This window comes from Eucyclogobius newberryi, unplaced genomic scaffold (assembly GCF_026437365.1).
Source record: "Eucyclogobius newberryi isolate DKJ021-1_F unplaced genomic scaffold, fEucNew1.0.hap1 SCAF_16, whole genome shotgun sequence".
NCBI lineage: Eukaryota > Metazoa > Chordata > Actinopteri > Gobiiformes > Gobiidae > Eucyclogobius > Eucyclogobius newberryi.
Genome location: NW_027315790.1, coordinates 30,129,459 through 30,143,084, shown reverse-complemented (window position 1 = coordinate 30,143,084; position 13,626 = coordinate 30,129,459). Strand labels below are relative to the sequence as shown.

Below are 13,626 nucleotides of genomic sequence, written 5' to 3'. Positions count from 1 at the left end.
TATTCCATTATAGATACCAGGAAGATAGAATCTGAGCCCTTCATTTCTGTTTAAAGAAGGTCTTTCTTTTTTAACAAAAATAGCTTCCTTGACTCCTCTTTCAAACCATCTTTTCTCCCTGCTTAAAACCTTCACCTCACCGTCTTCAAACGAGTGATTAGAGGCTTCAAGATGGAGATGCACGGCACTCTGAGGTCCTGAACTTGTATTTCTTCTGTGCTGATAAAGCCTCTTGTGTAGAGGCAGTAAACTGCAGAGAATGTTTAGACAACACGAAGTCCCTGTTTATTTTAAACCAGGAAACACTTTAAGACAAAAACTGGTTCATCCTAAGGACAAGTTGCCGACTCAAAAACAGAGCAATGTATTTTATTCGATCCAATGCAGTGAAGAAAGCTGTGAAGAACGTTACATAGGTGAGACAAAACAGCCTCTACACAAGAGGCTTTATCAGCACAGAAGAAATACAAGTTCAGGACCTCAGAGTGCCGTGCATCTCCATCTTGAAGCCTCTAATCATTCGTTTGAAGACGATGAGGTGAAGGTTTTAAGCAGGGAGAAAAGATGGTTTGAAAGAGGAGTCAAGGAAGCTATTTTTGTTAAAAAAGAAAGACCTTCTTTAAACAGGAATGGAGGGCTAAGGTTTAATCTTCCTGGTATCTATAATGGAATACTGAACCCCTGGAAAGGTAGAGGACCAGGACCAGGACATTTAGATGCTAATCAGGTACTCAGGGTGGTTGAGCCAGGGTCTCACAAAGACAAAGAGGATTCTAATAGCCCATTAAGATTCTGAATAGGCTAGCTCGGTAGATACAAGGGGGGAGTTTCTGTTGAAACAAACAACTCTTTCTACTTCAGGAAGGCTCCTCCCAATGGGCTGGACTTACCACAGAACAGTATTAATATCGGAGTTCTCGATCTAAATTCTTTTATTGACAATGACTCTTGGATGAGAGTCGAAACGTCTATTTTTTCAAACTGAGTCCAGATGACTACAACTGAAGCTTTTTCTACTATGGAACACGCCTGGACGAATGAGGGATTACACCGACATAATTGTTTTATGTTTATTGCAGTTACACATAGTAAAGACTCTAAACTGATTTGGGTTTAAACGGTTTTCTGTATTCAGTACTTTGTTTCTATGGAAACCCTGAGATAGAGCAAAGCCTGTGTTTGTCGGCCATCTTGGTCAGGTTGTCTAGGAGAAGTTCATGTGTACGAGCGTTTGCATCTATGGAATTAATATAGTGTACTGTTTGCCAATCTTCAATAAAGGTTCTATGATTTCACGTATTTATTTATTTTGTTTTACTTTTATAGATATACATATATATGTAATACTTCAATCGTCCAGGAGAGGTCCAGAATACAAAAGGTGTCAGAAGTCATCATTTTTAATTAAATGGAAATTGTTTGAGCAGCTGCATTTCATCTTTCCTGAGCTCCAATTGGCCCCGCCCAAAGGGAGGAGCTATTAACTGAAACTTTTACAAGTCTGTCAGTTTCACTCTCACACTTGGGTCATTAAGGCCCTTTGAGGTCGGTCCACCTCTCCCTCAGAGCCGCGCCTCATTAGAAATGGACTGGTTTGATTTCTGCCAATGTCTAATGAGGCTGTTGTAGACCGAGGGGAGGTTGTAGCTAAGAATATCACGTTTTTAATCAAATATGCTTTAATATAAAGGTGCATTGTGGGACTTCTCCAGTGGGGTGTCCATGCACCTGCCTGTCTCCATGGAGATGTTATTGCTTTGCCTGAAATTTTCCACAGTGTGATATTAAAACACATCTATGTTTATTCAATCCAACGTGTCTTTTCACTGCAGAATAAAACAAAAACGTGGAGTGAGTTGGGCGGCCTCTCCTCAGATCTGACCTGTCACTTTCTCTTGTGGCATCACCTGCTTTCTTGTCTCCATGACGATACTGCAAAGCCATAACCTCTGCCAGTGACGTCAGCGGTTTGTTAAACGTTCCACTCGTCTCAAAGGAGTCGGCCCAGTAAAGAACGGACCTGAAACATCTGCGTAATCCACTGAAACATCTGCGGTGGTGAGCGGGCGCGGCCGTCTCCTCCTCATCACTACCACGCTGCGGCGGAGCTTAAATACGGACTTTATAATCACTCGGTTTGACAAAGCTCCGACCGCAGCCACTGTCAGATTATCGGGCATATTTCAGAATCAAGGGTCAAGGTCGGTGACAACGGGACATGTCGCTTGTAAACCGCTCAGACCTGCACCACACTGAGGATGATTTGGCTTTTTATTTTCTTTTTTATTGGGTCAAGTTAGAGCTGGGTTTCGATTCAAATTTCAAGAATCGATTCGATTCCGATTTTTACATTTCAAAATCGTTTTTTTCCGATTTCTCAGATTCCATCCGATTCGCTCCGATTTCGATTCGATCCGGGGGTTAATGTTATTAAAAATGAAAAATGTATTTGAACCGTTTCCTTCACTTTATGACTGTGTAGAGAAGCAACATATTAAAACTAGTATTATATCAATATTAAACAGCAAATCTTACAAGTATTGGTAGTTACTGATGGAAGACTGATGAAAAGGTTAAGGGTCAATCTACCTTCAAGAAAGATCATCCAGGAGTCCTGAATTATCTTTCTTGAAGGTAGATTGAAGTTCACTGAGGGAAATGTAGAAAAGAATTTTAATCTAAAAAAATAAAAAAATCGGAAAATCGATTATTTTAACCCAGCTCTAGGTCAAGTGCAAACCCAGAGCAGAATTAGCCCTGAGCCTGGTGTCGAATGAATGTCCAGATGTTTGACCATTGTCTTTATAAATCTTTTCCAGGAAGACAAAGACGTTTCGGGCTAAAACAATAGTGTCACTGAAAGATTAATGTCTTATAATCTGGATTGTCTTATTTCTAGTTCTCAAACACACCAGGAGCTACAGTATGTGGACTTTTAAACAGCTGGGCAAATACTTTGGATTTGGAGATTTTTATAATATTTGTGAATACATTTTTTTTTTCTTGATAATTGTTGCCAACGTACAAAAAAACCTGATAAAACAAAACATTTAAATTAAAGATTATCTATGTATATTTCCCACAGGAGGGTGCGCCGCCTGCTTGTCTCCATGGAGATTATATACAGTAGCTAGAAAGTTCCACATTATGGCTTCTTCATTCAGTTACACTTACTGTGAAAAATACGTCATTCGTTCTCTGTGAGTGGGATTGCCTCTACATAGATCTGACTTGTAACTTGGCAATAGTACGTTTAATGCCATACTGTGGACCTCAGGCAAAGCGGCTACATCTCCATGGAGACAAGAAAGTGGCAGGCCCTCCACGAGAGACGTTTCACCTTTAAACACTTTAATCCTTTTCAAACGTCTTTATTATTGTCACTGGTAAAAATCCATCCAAAAATCATCAGCAATGATTTTGCAATAGAAAAATCAAACCTCAAGCAATGCATAATATGTTTGCATAATTCTGTATTTAATTGACATTTTTAATTAGTGGCCGTGAAGCGGCAGTGACCCGCTGATCTGCAGCAGTACAATCACACTGTCTCCTGATTCCCCCAACTCCAGATTAGAACTGTAATCTTCACTGGAGCAGCATCTGTCACAAGATTACAGCTCGCTTTACATTCTTTTATTCTCACTATTACAACTTTTATCCACAGATACTTATGACATTTGCAATTGTTCGTTCAGAAAATTATCGTCATAAATCATGAATCAATTTCCAATCCCGCATTTATGTTCCACTTATGTGCTCTATGCAGTACTTCGTGTACAACACATGGAACACCAAAGCAGTGACCAGTACTTCATGTACAGCACATCAAATACCAAAGCAGACTCCAGTACTTCATGTACAGTACATGGAACACCAAAGCAGTGACCAGTACTTCATGTACAGTACATGGAACACCAAAGCAGTGACCAGTACTTCATGTACAGTACATGGAACACCAAAGCAGTGACCAGTACTTCATGTACAGTACATGGAACACCAAAGCAGTGACCAGTACTTCATGTACAGCACATGGAACACCAAAGCAGTGACCAGTACTTCATGTACAGTACATGGAACACCAAAGCAGTGACCAGTACTTCATGTACAGTACATGGAACACCAAAGCAGTGACCAGTACTTCATGTACAGCACATGGAACACCAAAGCAGTGACCAGTACTTCATGTACAGCACATGGAACACCAAAGCAGTGACCATTATACTTTACTTTCAATACTTTCAATACTTTCATGTACCCGTGGACACAAAGGCAGAATATTTCCCTCGCAGCAGGACCAAACACACCTTCAGCTCCAGCAGCAGCTTCACCGATGAAGAAATAAAAAACGGTCATTTTCAACAGCTGCAGGATTTATTGAGGGGACATTTGTGCAAGACCAAAAATTGTGTCCAGGGCCGTGAGAAGTGTGTCAGTGACATCACACATGGTCCATCCATTTGTCCTGGCCCCTGCTGTCCCCACTGTCCTCAGCAGATGGAGCCCTCCTGCTCCACCTGCAGAGTGTAGTCCATTTCGTCCATCTCTCGCTCACAGTCTTCACACCCCTCAGAGCCGCACCCCTCCAGCATCACCACACTGTGAGGGTCCACCACCCGCGCCATGGCCCCTAGACCCCCCACTGTCTCAGAGCCCATACTGCCCGATGCTCCCATGGGTCCCGCCGGTCCTGTCCCGCCCATGCCCACTCCGCCCAAGCCCACCCCGACGCCCCCTCCACACAGAAGCAAAGCCCCCCCGGCTCCACAGGCCAGGGGCCCCACGGCCGGTCCCTCTCCTCTGGGCCACAGGGGGTCCACCAGCATGCCCTGCTGTGCCAGCTGGATGAGCTGACTGATGGAGAACAGCCCTCCACCTCCGCGGATCACCTCATCGTAGGACGGGGCACAGACGGCAGAGCGAGCCTCCTCCAAACGCACTCTGGCCCGGTGCTTCATCTCTATGAGGGTCTTTGTGTAGGAGTTCAACGTGGCCACAGCCGCAGCCATGCAGCAGCTAAAGGACAGCCACGCCATGCTGCAAAACACACAACAAGATGACGTTCTCATCACGCATTCTCCTACAGCAATAACTTACGCAAAAGACCAGCCATAGTCCCAGGACTGAGGTCTCCAGTCTTTGGGCCCAATGCTGACGGTCATCTGAAACACTGTGGTGTACATCATGTGCGCTACCATCCCCATCAGCCCTGAAGACAGAAGGCGTCAAAAACACAGAGCCAAACAATACAGTCGTCAACATAAGGAGTGTGTCCCCTGCAGGACGCTGTACCTGAGAGGACGGTGCACATGGCGGCGTAGGCGTTGATCTTCAGAGCGTTCATCTCTCTTTTGGCGCATAGACAAATGCACTCGATGCACATGAGTAAGAATCCCATGGCCAGCAGCCCGATGTACGTGAACTCACTGTAGACCGACAACCAGAGGACGCCTGGAGACAACACAGAGGTGAGATGAGACACAGGACGGCTGGACACAACACAGAGGTGAGACGAGACACAGGACGCCTGGAGACAACACAGAGGTGAGATGAGACACAGGACGTCTGGACACAACACAGAGGTGAGACGAGACACAGGACGCCTGGACACAACACAGAGGTGAGACGAGACACAGGACGCCTGGAGACAACACAGAGGTGAGATGAGACACTGGACGCCTGGACACAACACAGACGTGAGATGAGACACAGGACGCCTGGACACAACACAGAGGTGAGACGAGACACAGGACGTCTGGAGACAACACAGAGGTGAGATGAGACACTGGACGCATGGACACAACACAGACGTGAGATGAGACATAGGACGCCGGGACACAACACATAGGTGAGACGAGACACTGGACGGCTGGAGACAACACAGAGGTGAGACGAGACACAGGACGTCTGGACACAACACAGAGGTGAGACGAGACACAGGACGCCTGGACACAACACAGAGGTGAGACGAGACACAGGACGTCTGGACACAACACAGAGGTGAGACGAGACACAGGACGCCTGGACACAACACAGAGGTGAGACGAGACAGGACGTCTGGACACAACACAGAGGTGAGACGAGACAGGACGTCTGGACACAACACAGAGGTGAGACGAGACAGGACGTCTGGACACAACACAGAGGGAAATGACCTTGAGTCTCTCCAGGGGTCAGCTCTATAAAGCTCCGGCACTTCTCTTCTGTGTCAGTTCCTGAAGAAAAACACACATTTCACATTAAATTGTCTTATACACGAGGACGTTTAAAAGGCTCAAATGGACGTGGACATGTCCAGTGCTGACCTTCCTGGTGTTTCTCGCAGGAGAGCCAGAAGCCTGTGTGGAAGTATCGGAGCATGTACTTGTCCTCTCCCGTCTCCCAGATGTACTGCACTGCGTTGGCCAGTTGCTTCTTCCTCAGTCGAGCCAGCTCCTCTTTCTGCAGCGGGGACAGCGTCATGTTGGAGGCCCTCATCTTCGGATCTGGGGTCGGGGCCTCTGGAAAAGGAGAAACGTTTGAATTACTATTAGAGAGTATACATTGTTTAGTATATAATAACTCTCATCTGAAGATGGGTCCTACTGCTCCTCACAGTTGGACCCAGCGGCAGAAGAATGGATCAAATGCAGAGGAGAAATGTCTCTACCGGGACAATAAAGTGTACATTAAAGTCTTTAGGTTATGGCTTAGGGTTTGCATCTTCACACGGCTGATCTATCTTTGATATCATGTCATAGGGTCAGATGTGTGAGATACTAAATGTCAAATGTCTGCTTATTAATGATAATGAACAATAAAAGCTTTGGTCGAGTTTTGTCTGGGACAATTAGTTTAGCAAAAGCTAAATCTAGGGCGGGGCAGACGAGACGTTGAATATACAAAAGCTCCACACATAAAGTGTACGAGAGTCGTAGTAAAAGATACGCTCAGCACAGACGTGTGCAGAGGCAGACAGCGCACTGATGTCTAGAGATGGTCAAACATGGGGAAGAATCAATTTAAAAGCGATGTGCCCGTCCCGGAGACGCCTGTCACGCTGGTAATGTCAAATAAATATGAGAAAGAGTGTCTGCCAGTGTGGGCCAGTGTGGGCCAGTGTGGGCCAGTGTGAGCCAGTGTGGGCCAGTGTGGGCCAGTGTGGGCCAGTGTGGGCCAGTGTGAGCCAGTGTGGGCCAGTGTGGGCCAGTGTGAGCCAGTGTGGGCCAGTGTGAGCCAGTGTGGTCCAAGAGATTTGGTTTTCCATCCAACACTAAGCACGGACAAAATGTATGATTCGTATCAGCAAAACTGTTAAATTGGATGAACAGAAATGAAGGTTTTGTGATTTTAATGCATTTTTTCCTGTCGTGTGAAGTACTTTGAATTGCCTTGTGTTATGTTTTGTGCTGATCTACAACAAATAGTTCATATTTTAAGATGGTCTGTTAAGACATCATCTTATACTATACTACTACAGTATAAGATGAGTATTCTAGTTTAAAAGGAAAGAGCTTAAAGTCAACATTAAATTGTTCGAGTCTAATCATGAATGACATCATGTATTAAAGAGCAGGATCTCATGTTCTCACATTGACCCAAATGGTGATAACTAGTGTTCTAGAGCGCAGGATCCAGCCTCAGACGTTGTTCTGGAGGTAATCTGTTGTCCTCTGCACCATGAAAACAAATAGGTTTAACACAGCGCCAATAAGACAGCGCCAGCAGCTGCAGATACACACTCAGAGATTAGCAGCAGAATCTGGGATTATGAATGTCCTGCTGTCACATCAGAGGAACCGGCTGCACGCGGCGAATGAGTGGACGCCAGACAGAGCTACAGCACACCTACAGGAGGCAGAGGTGTACTACAACTCTGTCCCAAAGGTTTAAAACAACACTTAAAACTGGGCCCTACTGTTTTATCCATGATCATGATCACTCGAGTCGCTGTAGGATCGAGCATCTGAGGAAGAGTAACCACGATGTCACAAAGATGGCCACAAACTCTTAAGAATGTCACTGCGATATGTTGTTATGTTGTTGTCAATTACCAATGTAATTTAACTGTAAAATTATGATTCTTATATTCACGATAAATAAGTGACAGTTTGATTGATTAAACCTCCTTTTCCAGGACAAGGCGCCTGGTGGAGTCTGTTTATTGCCTCGATAACTCTTATAAAATGTGTTGAAATGATGGGTCTAGATCTGTGTTTGACTCCAGACTGAAGGAGCTCGAAAGTGGAGCCTTGTTTTGTCAGCGTTATGAAGAACTGTCCCTCTGCACATGTCAGACATTTATACTGAATGCAACTAGTCCTTGTTTTTACCTTATGTTTCAGCCTCTAAACCTCCAGCTTCCTGACAATACTTGAAGGTTTGTCGTTTGCTGCTGACACATGTGAAGGTCAAAACTGCCCGATATGAACGACTTCATGACAATAAGAAAACATGAGATGTTTGTAGAGGTTTGAGCTACAAGCAGCTTTTATAATAATAATAATAATAATAAATATAGCCGCAAGCGGCAATGATCGGCCCTCGCCACGCCGCCGCCACGCCGCAAGAGGAGGGGGCGCTAACGCGCCCCAATTGTCCTTTTATTACGCCTACTGCTGAATCTGTGACGCTGTCACATCTTCTCCCCTTTGTTTTACCATCAAAAAGCAATTTTATTTTGAATTCTTGGCAAAATGTGCGACTTTGCCGCACAGACACCGTGACTCTTAGAATAAAAATGTGGATAACTTTTGATGGTCCACCCCTGAAGATGAGTCTCACCAAATTTCAGGTTAATATGTCTAACGCCCTAAGAGGAGTTTGTGAAAGTATAAAGTGTAAACATGTTCTGGCGATTTCCCCATTGGAATAACATGGAAGGTTTCGGTCATCGTTACGGCAAAGCCATAACAATTATGACATGGGTCTCATTGACTTTTTTGATGGGGATGCTAAAATTGAGTTGTGTGTCAAATTTCATATAATTTCGCAAAACTAAATATTTAACCTCCATATAAAATCTGTAGGGGGCGCTGTGGCTCCAAATTAATTTATTTCACTTCAAGTAGGTTTAGGGCAAAGAGTTTAACAACTGATTCTAATTTGAAGCAATTCGGACTTTATCTGCGCAAACGGCAGAAATGTTAAATTTGGGAGATTTCTGAAATTCTTGCTACAGTTTGCGGCTTCGCCGCACAGAGACCGTGAGAGATATCAATGTAATTTGGATAACTTTTGATGTCCCACTCCTCAGTAGCATTTTCACCAAATTTCAGCTTTTTAGGGCCACCGCCCTGGGAGGAGTTCGTAAAAGTACGACGTTTGGAAAAACTCCGAAGTCATGTTTAGCCATTTTTGAAGCAATATGGCCGACATTTGGTTGGGCGGACGGCGTTGCCGTGATAATATTTTTTACTTCTCTTGTCACCATCTACCTCTGTGCCAAATTTCATGATTCTACGATCAGATTTTTTTTGGGTCATTTCCCATCTCTCAATGCATTTTTGGTACATTTGGGGGCGCTGACGCGCCAATTTTTTTTTATTTTAGAAAAAGGAAATAGCCAGAATGTAGAGAGGCACGATTTTTAGAGGTGTGCTAATTTTTGTGACTTTTCGTCAATGTTCACTGGGTGAAAAATAGGGGGGTTGGTCCCGAGAAGAAGAAAGAAAGAAAGAAAGAAAGAATTAAAGCCGCAAGCGGCATCCAACGGCCCTCGCGGGCCGCCGGCCTTCCGACTCTGCGCTTTCGACTTGATAAAGATGGCGCCCTTATTGTGTGTTGAGTTAAAAAAGAACTTGACAGACGGCGACACATTGGACATGGCCAATCCAGTGCAAATGAACACAAGTGTCAGTCAAATTTGCTGCTCCGCCGCACAGAGACCGTAGCACTTAGAATATAAATATGGATAACTTTTGATGCCCCGCTTGTGTAGATGATATTTCCCAAAGTAAAGCTTGATCGGGCTATTGCCCACGGAGGAGTTTGTTAAAGTGTGAAGCATAAATGTGAACATTTTAGAGATTTCGCTGTTTTCCCATTTGTGACAACTATTTGCGGATCCGCCACACAAAGACTGTACCACTTAGAATATAAATATGAATATCTTTTGATGCCCCGCTTGTGGAGATGATTTTCCCCAAATATGAGTTTGATCGGACAATCGCCCTAGGAGGAGTTTGTTAAAGTGTGAAGCGTAAAAATGTGGTGATTTGAGCGATTTTGCGATTTTCCCATAAGGATAACATGGGATGTTTCTGTCATCGCTACGGCTACGCTTTACCAAATATGACTTTGGCTCCCATACTTTTAATTTGGGGATGGCAAATGGGAATTGTGTGCAAAATGTCATGTCATTTGGAAAAACTCTTGTTTATAGGCCACTCTGAAGGCCAAATAGTCCAAATTCTGCGAAAAGTTTGCGGCTCAGCTGCACAGAGACCGTAAATGTTATCCATAAAATTTGAATAACTTTAGATGCCCCACTTGTCTAGAGGAGGTACACCGATTTTGAGGTCGGTGGGCCAAACGCACTAGGAGGAGTTTGTTAAAGTGTGAAGCGTAAATGTGAACATTTCAAGGATTTGGTGTTTTTCCCATTTGTGACAGTATATTTGCAGCTCCACGGCACAGAGACCGTACCACTTAAAATCAAAATATGGATACGTTTTGATGCCCCGTTTGTGTAGATGATTTTCCCCAAATATGAGTTTGATCGGCCAATCGCCGTAGGAGGAGTTTGTTAAAGTGTGAAGCGTAAAAATGTGGTGATTTGAGCGATTTTGCGATTTTCCCATAAGGATAACATGGGATGTTTCTGTCATCGCTACGGTTACGCTGTACAAAATATGACTTTGGCTCTCATACTTTTATGATCAGGATGGCAAATTAGAATTTTGTTCAAAATATCATGTCATTTGGAAAAACTCTATTGTTTATAGGCCACTCTGAAGGCCAAATAGTCAGAATTCTGGGAAACGTTTGCAGCTCCGTCGCACAGAGACGATAAAAGTTATCCTTAAAATTTGTATAACTTTAGATGCCCCACTTGTCTAGAGGACGTACACCGATTTTGAGGTTGGTGGGCAAAATGCACTAGGAGGAGTTCGTTAAAGTGTAAAACATAAAAATGTGGTAATTTGAGAGATTTTGTGGTTTTCCCATCGGGATAACATGGGAGGTTTCTGTCATCGCTACGACTACGCCGTAAAAATTTAGGCATTTTTGTGATTGGCTTTTGTGATCGGGACGGCAAAATAGAATTTTGGGTAAAGTTTAGACAATTTTGGTAAAACTAATTTTTGACCTTCAATGTTAATTTAAAGGTCACTCTGTAGGGGGCGCTATCACTGCCATTTCAATTTTGTCAGCCTAAACTGGTCCAAACTAGAAAGTTTAACAACTGATTCAAATTTGGTCCTAATCGGACTTGTTTTGATCAAATGGGAGCAATTTTTAGATCTGCAATATTCCAAAATAAGTTGTCCAACTTTGTGGCTGCGCCGCACACAGACCGTAAAAGGTATCTCAAAAAATTGGATAACTTTAAACGCCCTAGGAGGAGTTCGTCAAAGTTTGACGTGAACAAAATGGCTAACACAGCGTGTTTTCATTTTCAAAGGAAGATGGCGGCCATAGGGTAAGTCTGGGGGCGTGGTCACAATAATATTTTTTTTTTGTCCTCACGAGAGGAATGCGTGTCCCGAATTGCGTAGCTTTACGCCAAAGTTGACCTCGGGGCGTCTCCCATAGGCACAATGTATTTTGACTTTTGTCGGTGGCGCTGTCGCGCCATTTTTTGAGAAAAAAAAAATGGCTCAGAAAAAATAAAATTTTTCGCCGATTCTGAATTTTGGGCAAAATTTGGTGAGTTTTTGAGCATGTTCAGGGGGTCAAATTAGAGTTCAAAGCGCTGAAGAAGAACAAGAAAAATAAAAATAATAATATTTTTAGCAAAAACAATATAGCCGTTTCCACTATAACAACAAATGATACATCGTTTGAAAGCTCTAAGCCTTCCCCATGCCGCCATGGGGTGGAATCATCATTACGAGCGCTTACGCGCTCGTCACTCCCTATTCCGTCGGGATGCCCCGCCCACTCCCCATAGACTTCCATTGATTTGAGCAGATACAAGCATGGCCCATGCCTGCGGCATGGACTCTCGCGTACAGGACGGTGCCAGGAGGGTTTTTGGAGGAATGCAGCGCTTCGCGCTGCTGTTGTCGACAATGAGTGAATGGGCTACGCCCATTCACTCATTGTTGACTATTTCTGTCATAGCAGGAGTAAGTATGCATGATCCATGCCTTCGGCATGGGCTTGTTCACTGTACTTGCCAGGGGCGACGGGGTACCAAACATGCGCCCGCATGTTTGGTCAGACAGTTGCGACGCTGCCTTCGGCTGCTTATTAGGCCCTCCGCCCTGCTGGGGCTCGGGCCTAATAATATTCCAATGCGAAAACAATGTTTCCCATTTTTCAAATATCATGAACTATACATTTTCGCCTACCTCATGGTCTGGGTCCCTGGTCACTGACGGGTACTTTCGTTAATTTTGAGTGGGCTCCGCCCACTTTGTGTTTTTGGCCCTACGTGTGCACTACGTGCACTACAAAAGTGCGCACTACGTGCGCACTTTTGCAGCCGTGCTTCGCACGGCCTTACGAGATTAGTAGGCCTCTCGCCAGCTTGTGGCGCTCGGGCCTAATAATAATATAATACACAGTAAGTACAGTAAGTACCCAAACCAACTTGGCTCTACTACACTTAATCCTCATAATGGGTGAAGGGCTGGGCCCTGCTCCAGAGTGGGCTCTTCTCACCTGTGGTGTAGGGATGGCTGTTGTTCTGACCACAATTCTTCATCTTGACCGGAGACAAACACACGGGTTTGACCACTTTATGAGTCCCGACGCACCAGTAGGACGTGCAAAAGGCCGACACAGACAGCGTGAGGGCCATGGACGTCAAGGACAGGGAGAGCAAGGAGCGGTTTCCCCGGGACATGTTCTCCAACATGGCTCCTCTCATGAGCAGAAGGAACAGGCTCTCAGAGTCTGCTTTGGGCTCTGGTGGTTCTTGAGGTTCTTGTGGTGGCACCGTGGAGTGGTTTAGTCCAGTCAAGTCCTGCTTTGGACTTGGTATAGTCCTAGTTTAGTCCAAGTGGTTTGGTCCTGATCTAGAAGGGGTCAATCCTGGAACAGTTCAGACAGTTCAGAACAGAAGTCCTGGTTTAGTCCTGGTTTGGTCCTGGTTTAGTCCTGGTTTAGACCTGAGTAAGTCCTGGTTTAGCCCTGGTTTAGTCCTAGTTTAGTCCTGCTTTAGTCCTGGTTTAGTCCTAGTTTAGTTAGTCCTGCTTTAGACCTGGTTTAGACCTGGTTTGGACCTGGTTTAGTCCTGGTTTAGTCCTTGGTTTATACCTGAGTAAGTCCTGGTTTAGTCCTGCTTTTGTCCTGGTTTAGTCCAGGTTTAGACCTGAGTAAGTCCTGGTTTAGCCCTGGTTTAGTCCTAGTTTAGTCCTGCTTTAGTCTTGGTTTAGACCTGGTTTAGACCTGCTTTAGTCCTGGGTTAGTCCTGGTTTAGTCCTGGGTTAGTCCTGCTTTAGCCCTGGTTTAGTCCTGGTTTAGTCCTGGGTTAGT

General features: G+C 44.6%; 1 protein-coding gene across 1 annotated transcript; it reads right to left on the bottom strand.

Annotated features, from left to right (window-relative positions):
• Positions 1-4,352: 4,352 nt before the first annotated feature.
• LOC140362177 (germ cell-specific gene 1-like protein) lies at positions 4,353-13,178 on the bottom strand. The gene is made up of 6 exons (XM_072448241.1): positions 12,811-13,178; positions 6,306-6,500; positions 6,156-6,215; positions 5,293-5,451; positions 5,098-5,209; positions 4,353-5,037 (listed from the first exon to the last, which is right to left on the bottom strand). The coding sequence occupies exons 1-6, from the start codon at positions 13,016-13,018 to the stop codon at positions 4,491-4,493; spliced, it is 1,281 nt and encodes a 426-aa protein (XP_072304342.1). The 5' UTR covers positions 13,019-13,178; the 3' UTR covers positions 4,353-4,490.
• Positions 13,179-13,626: the final 448 nt, after the last annotated feature.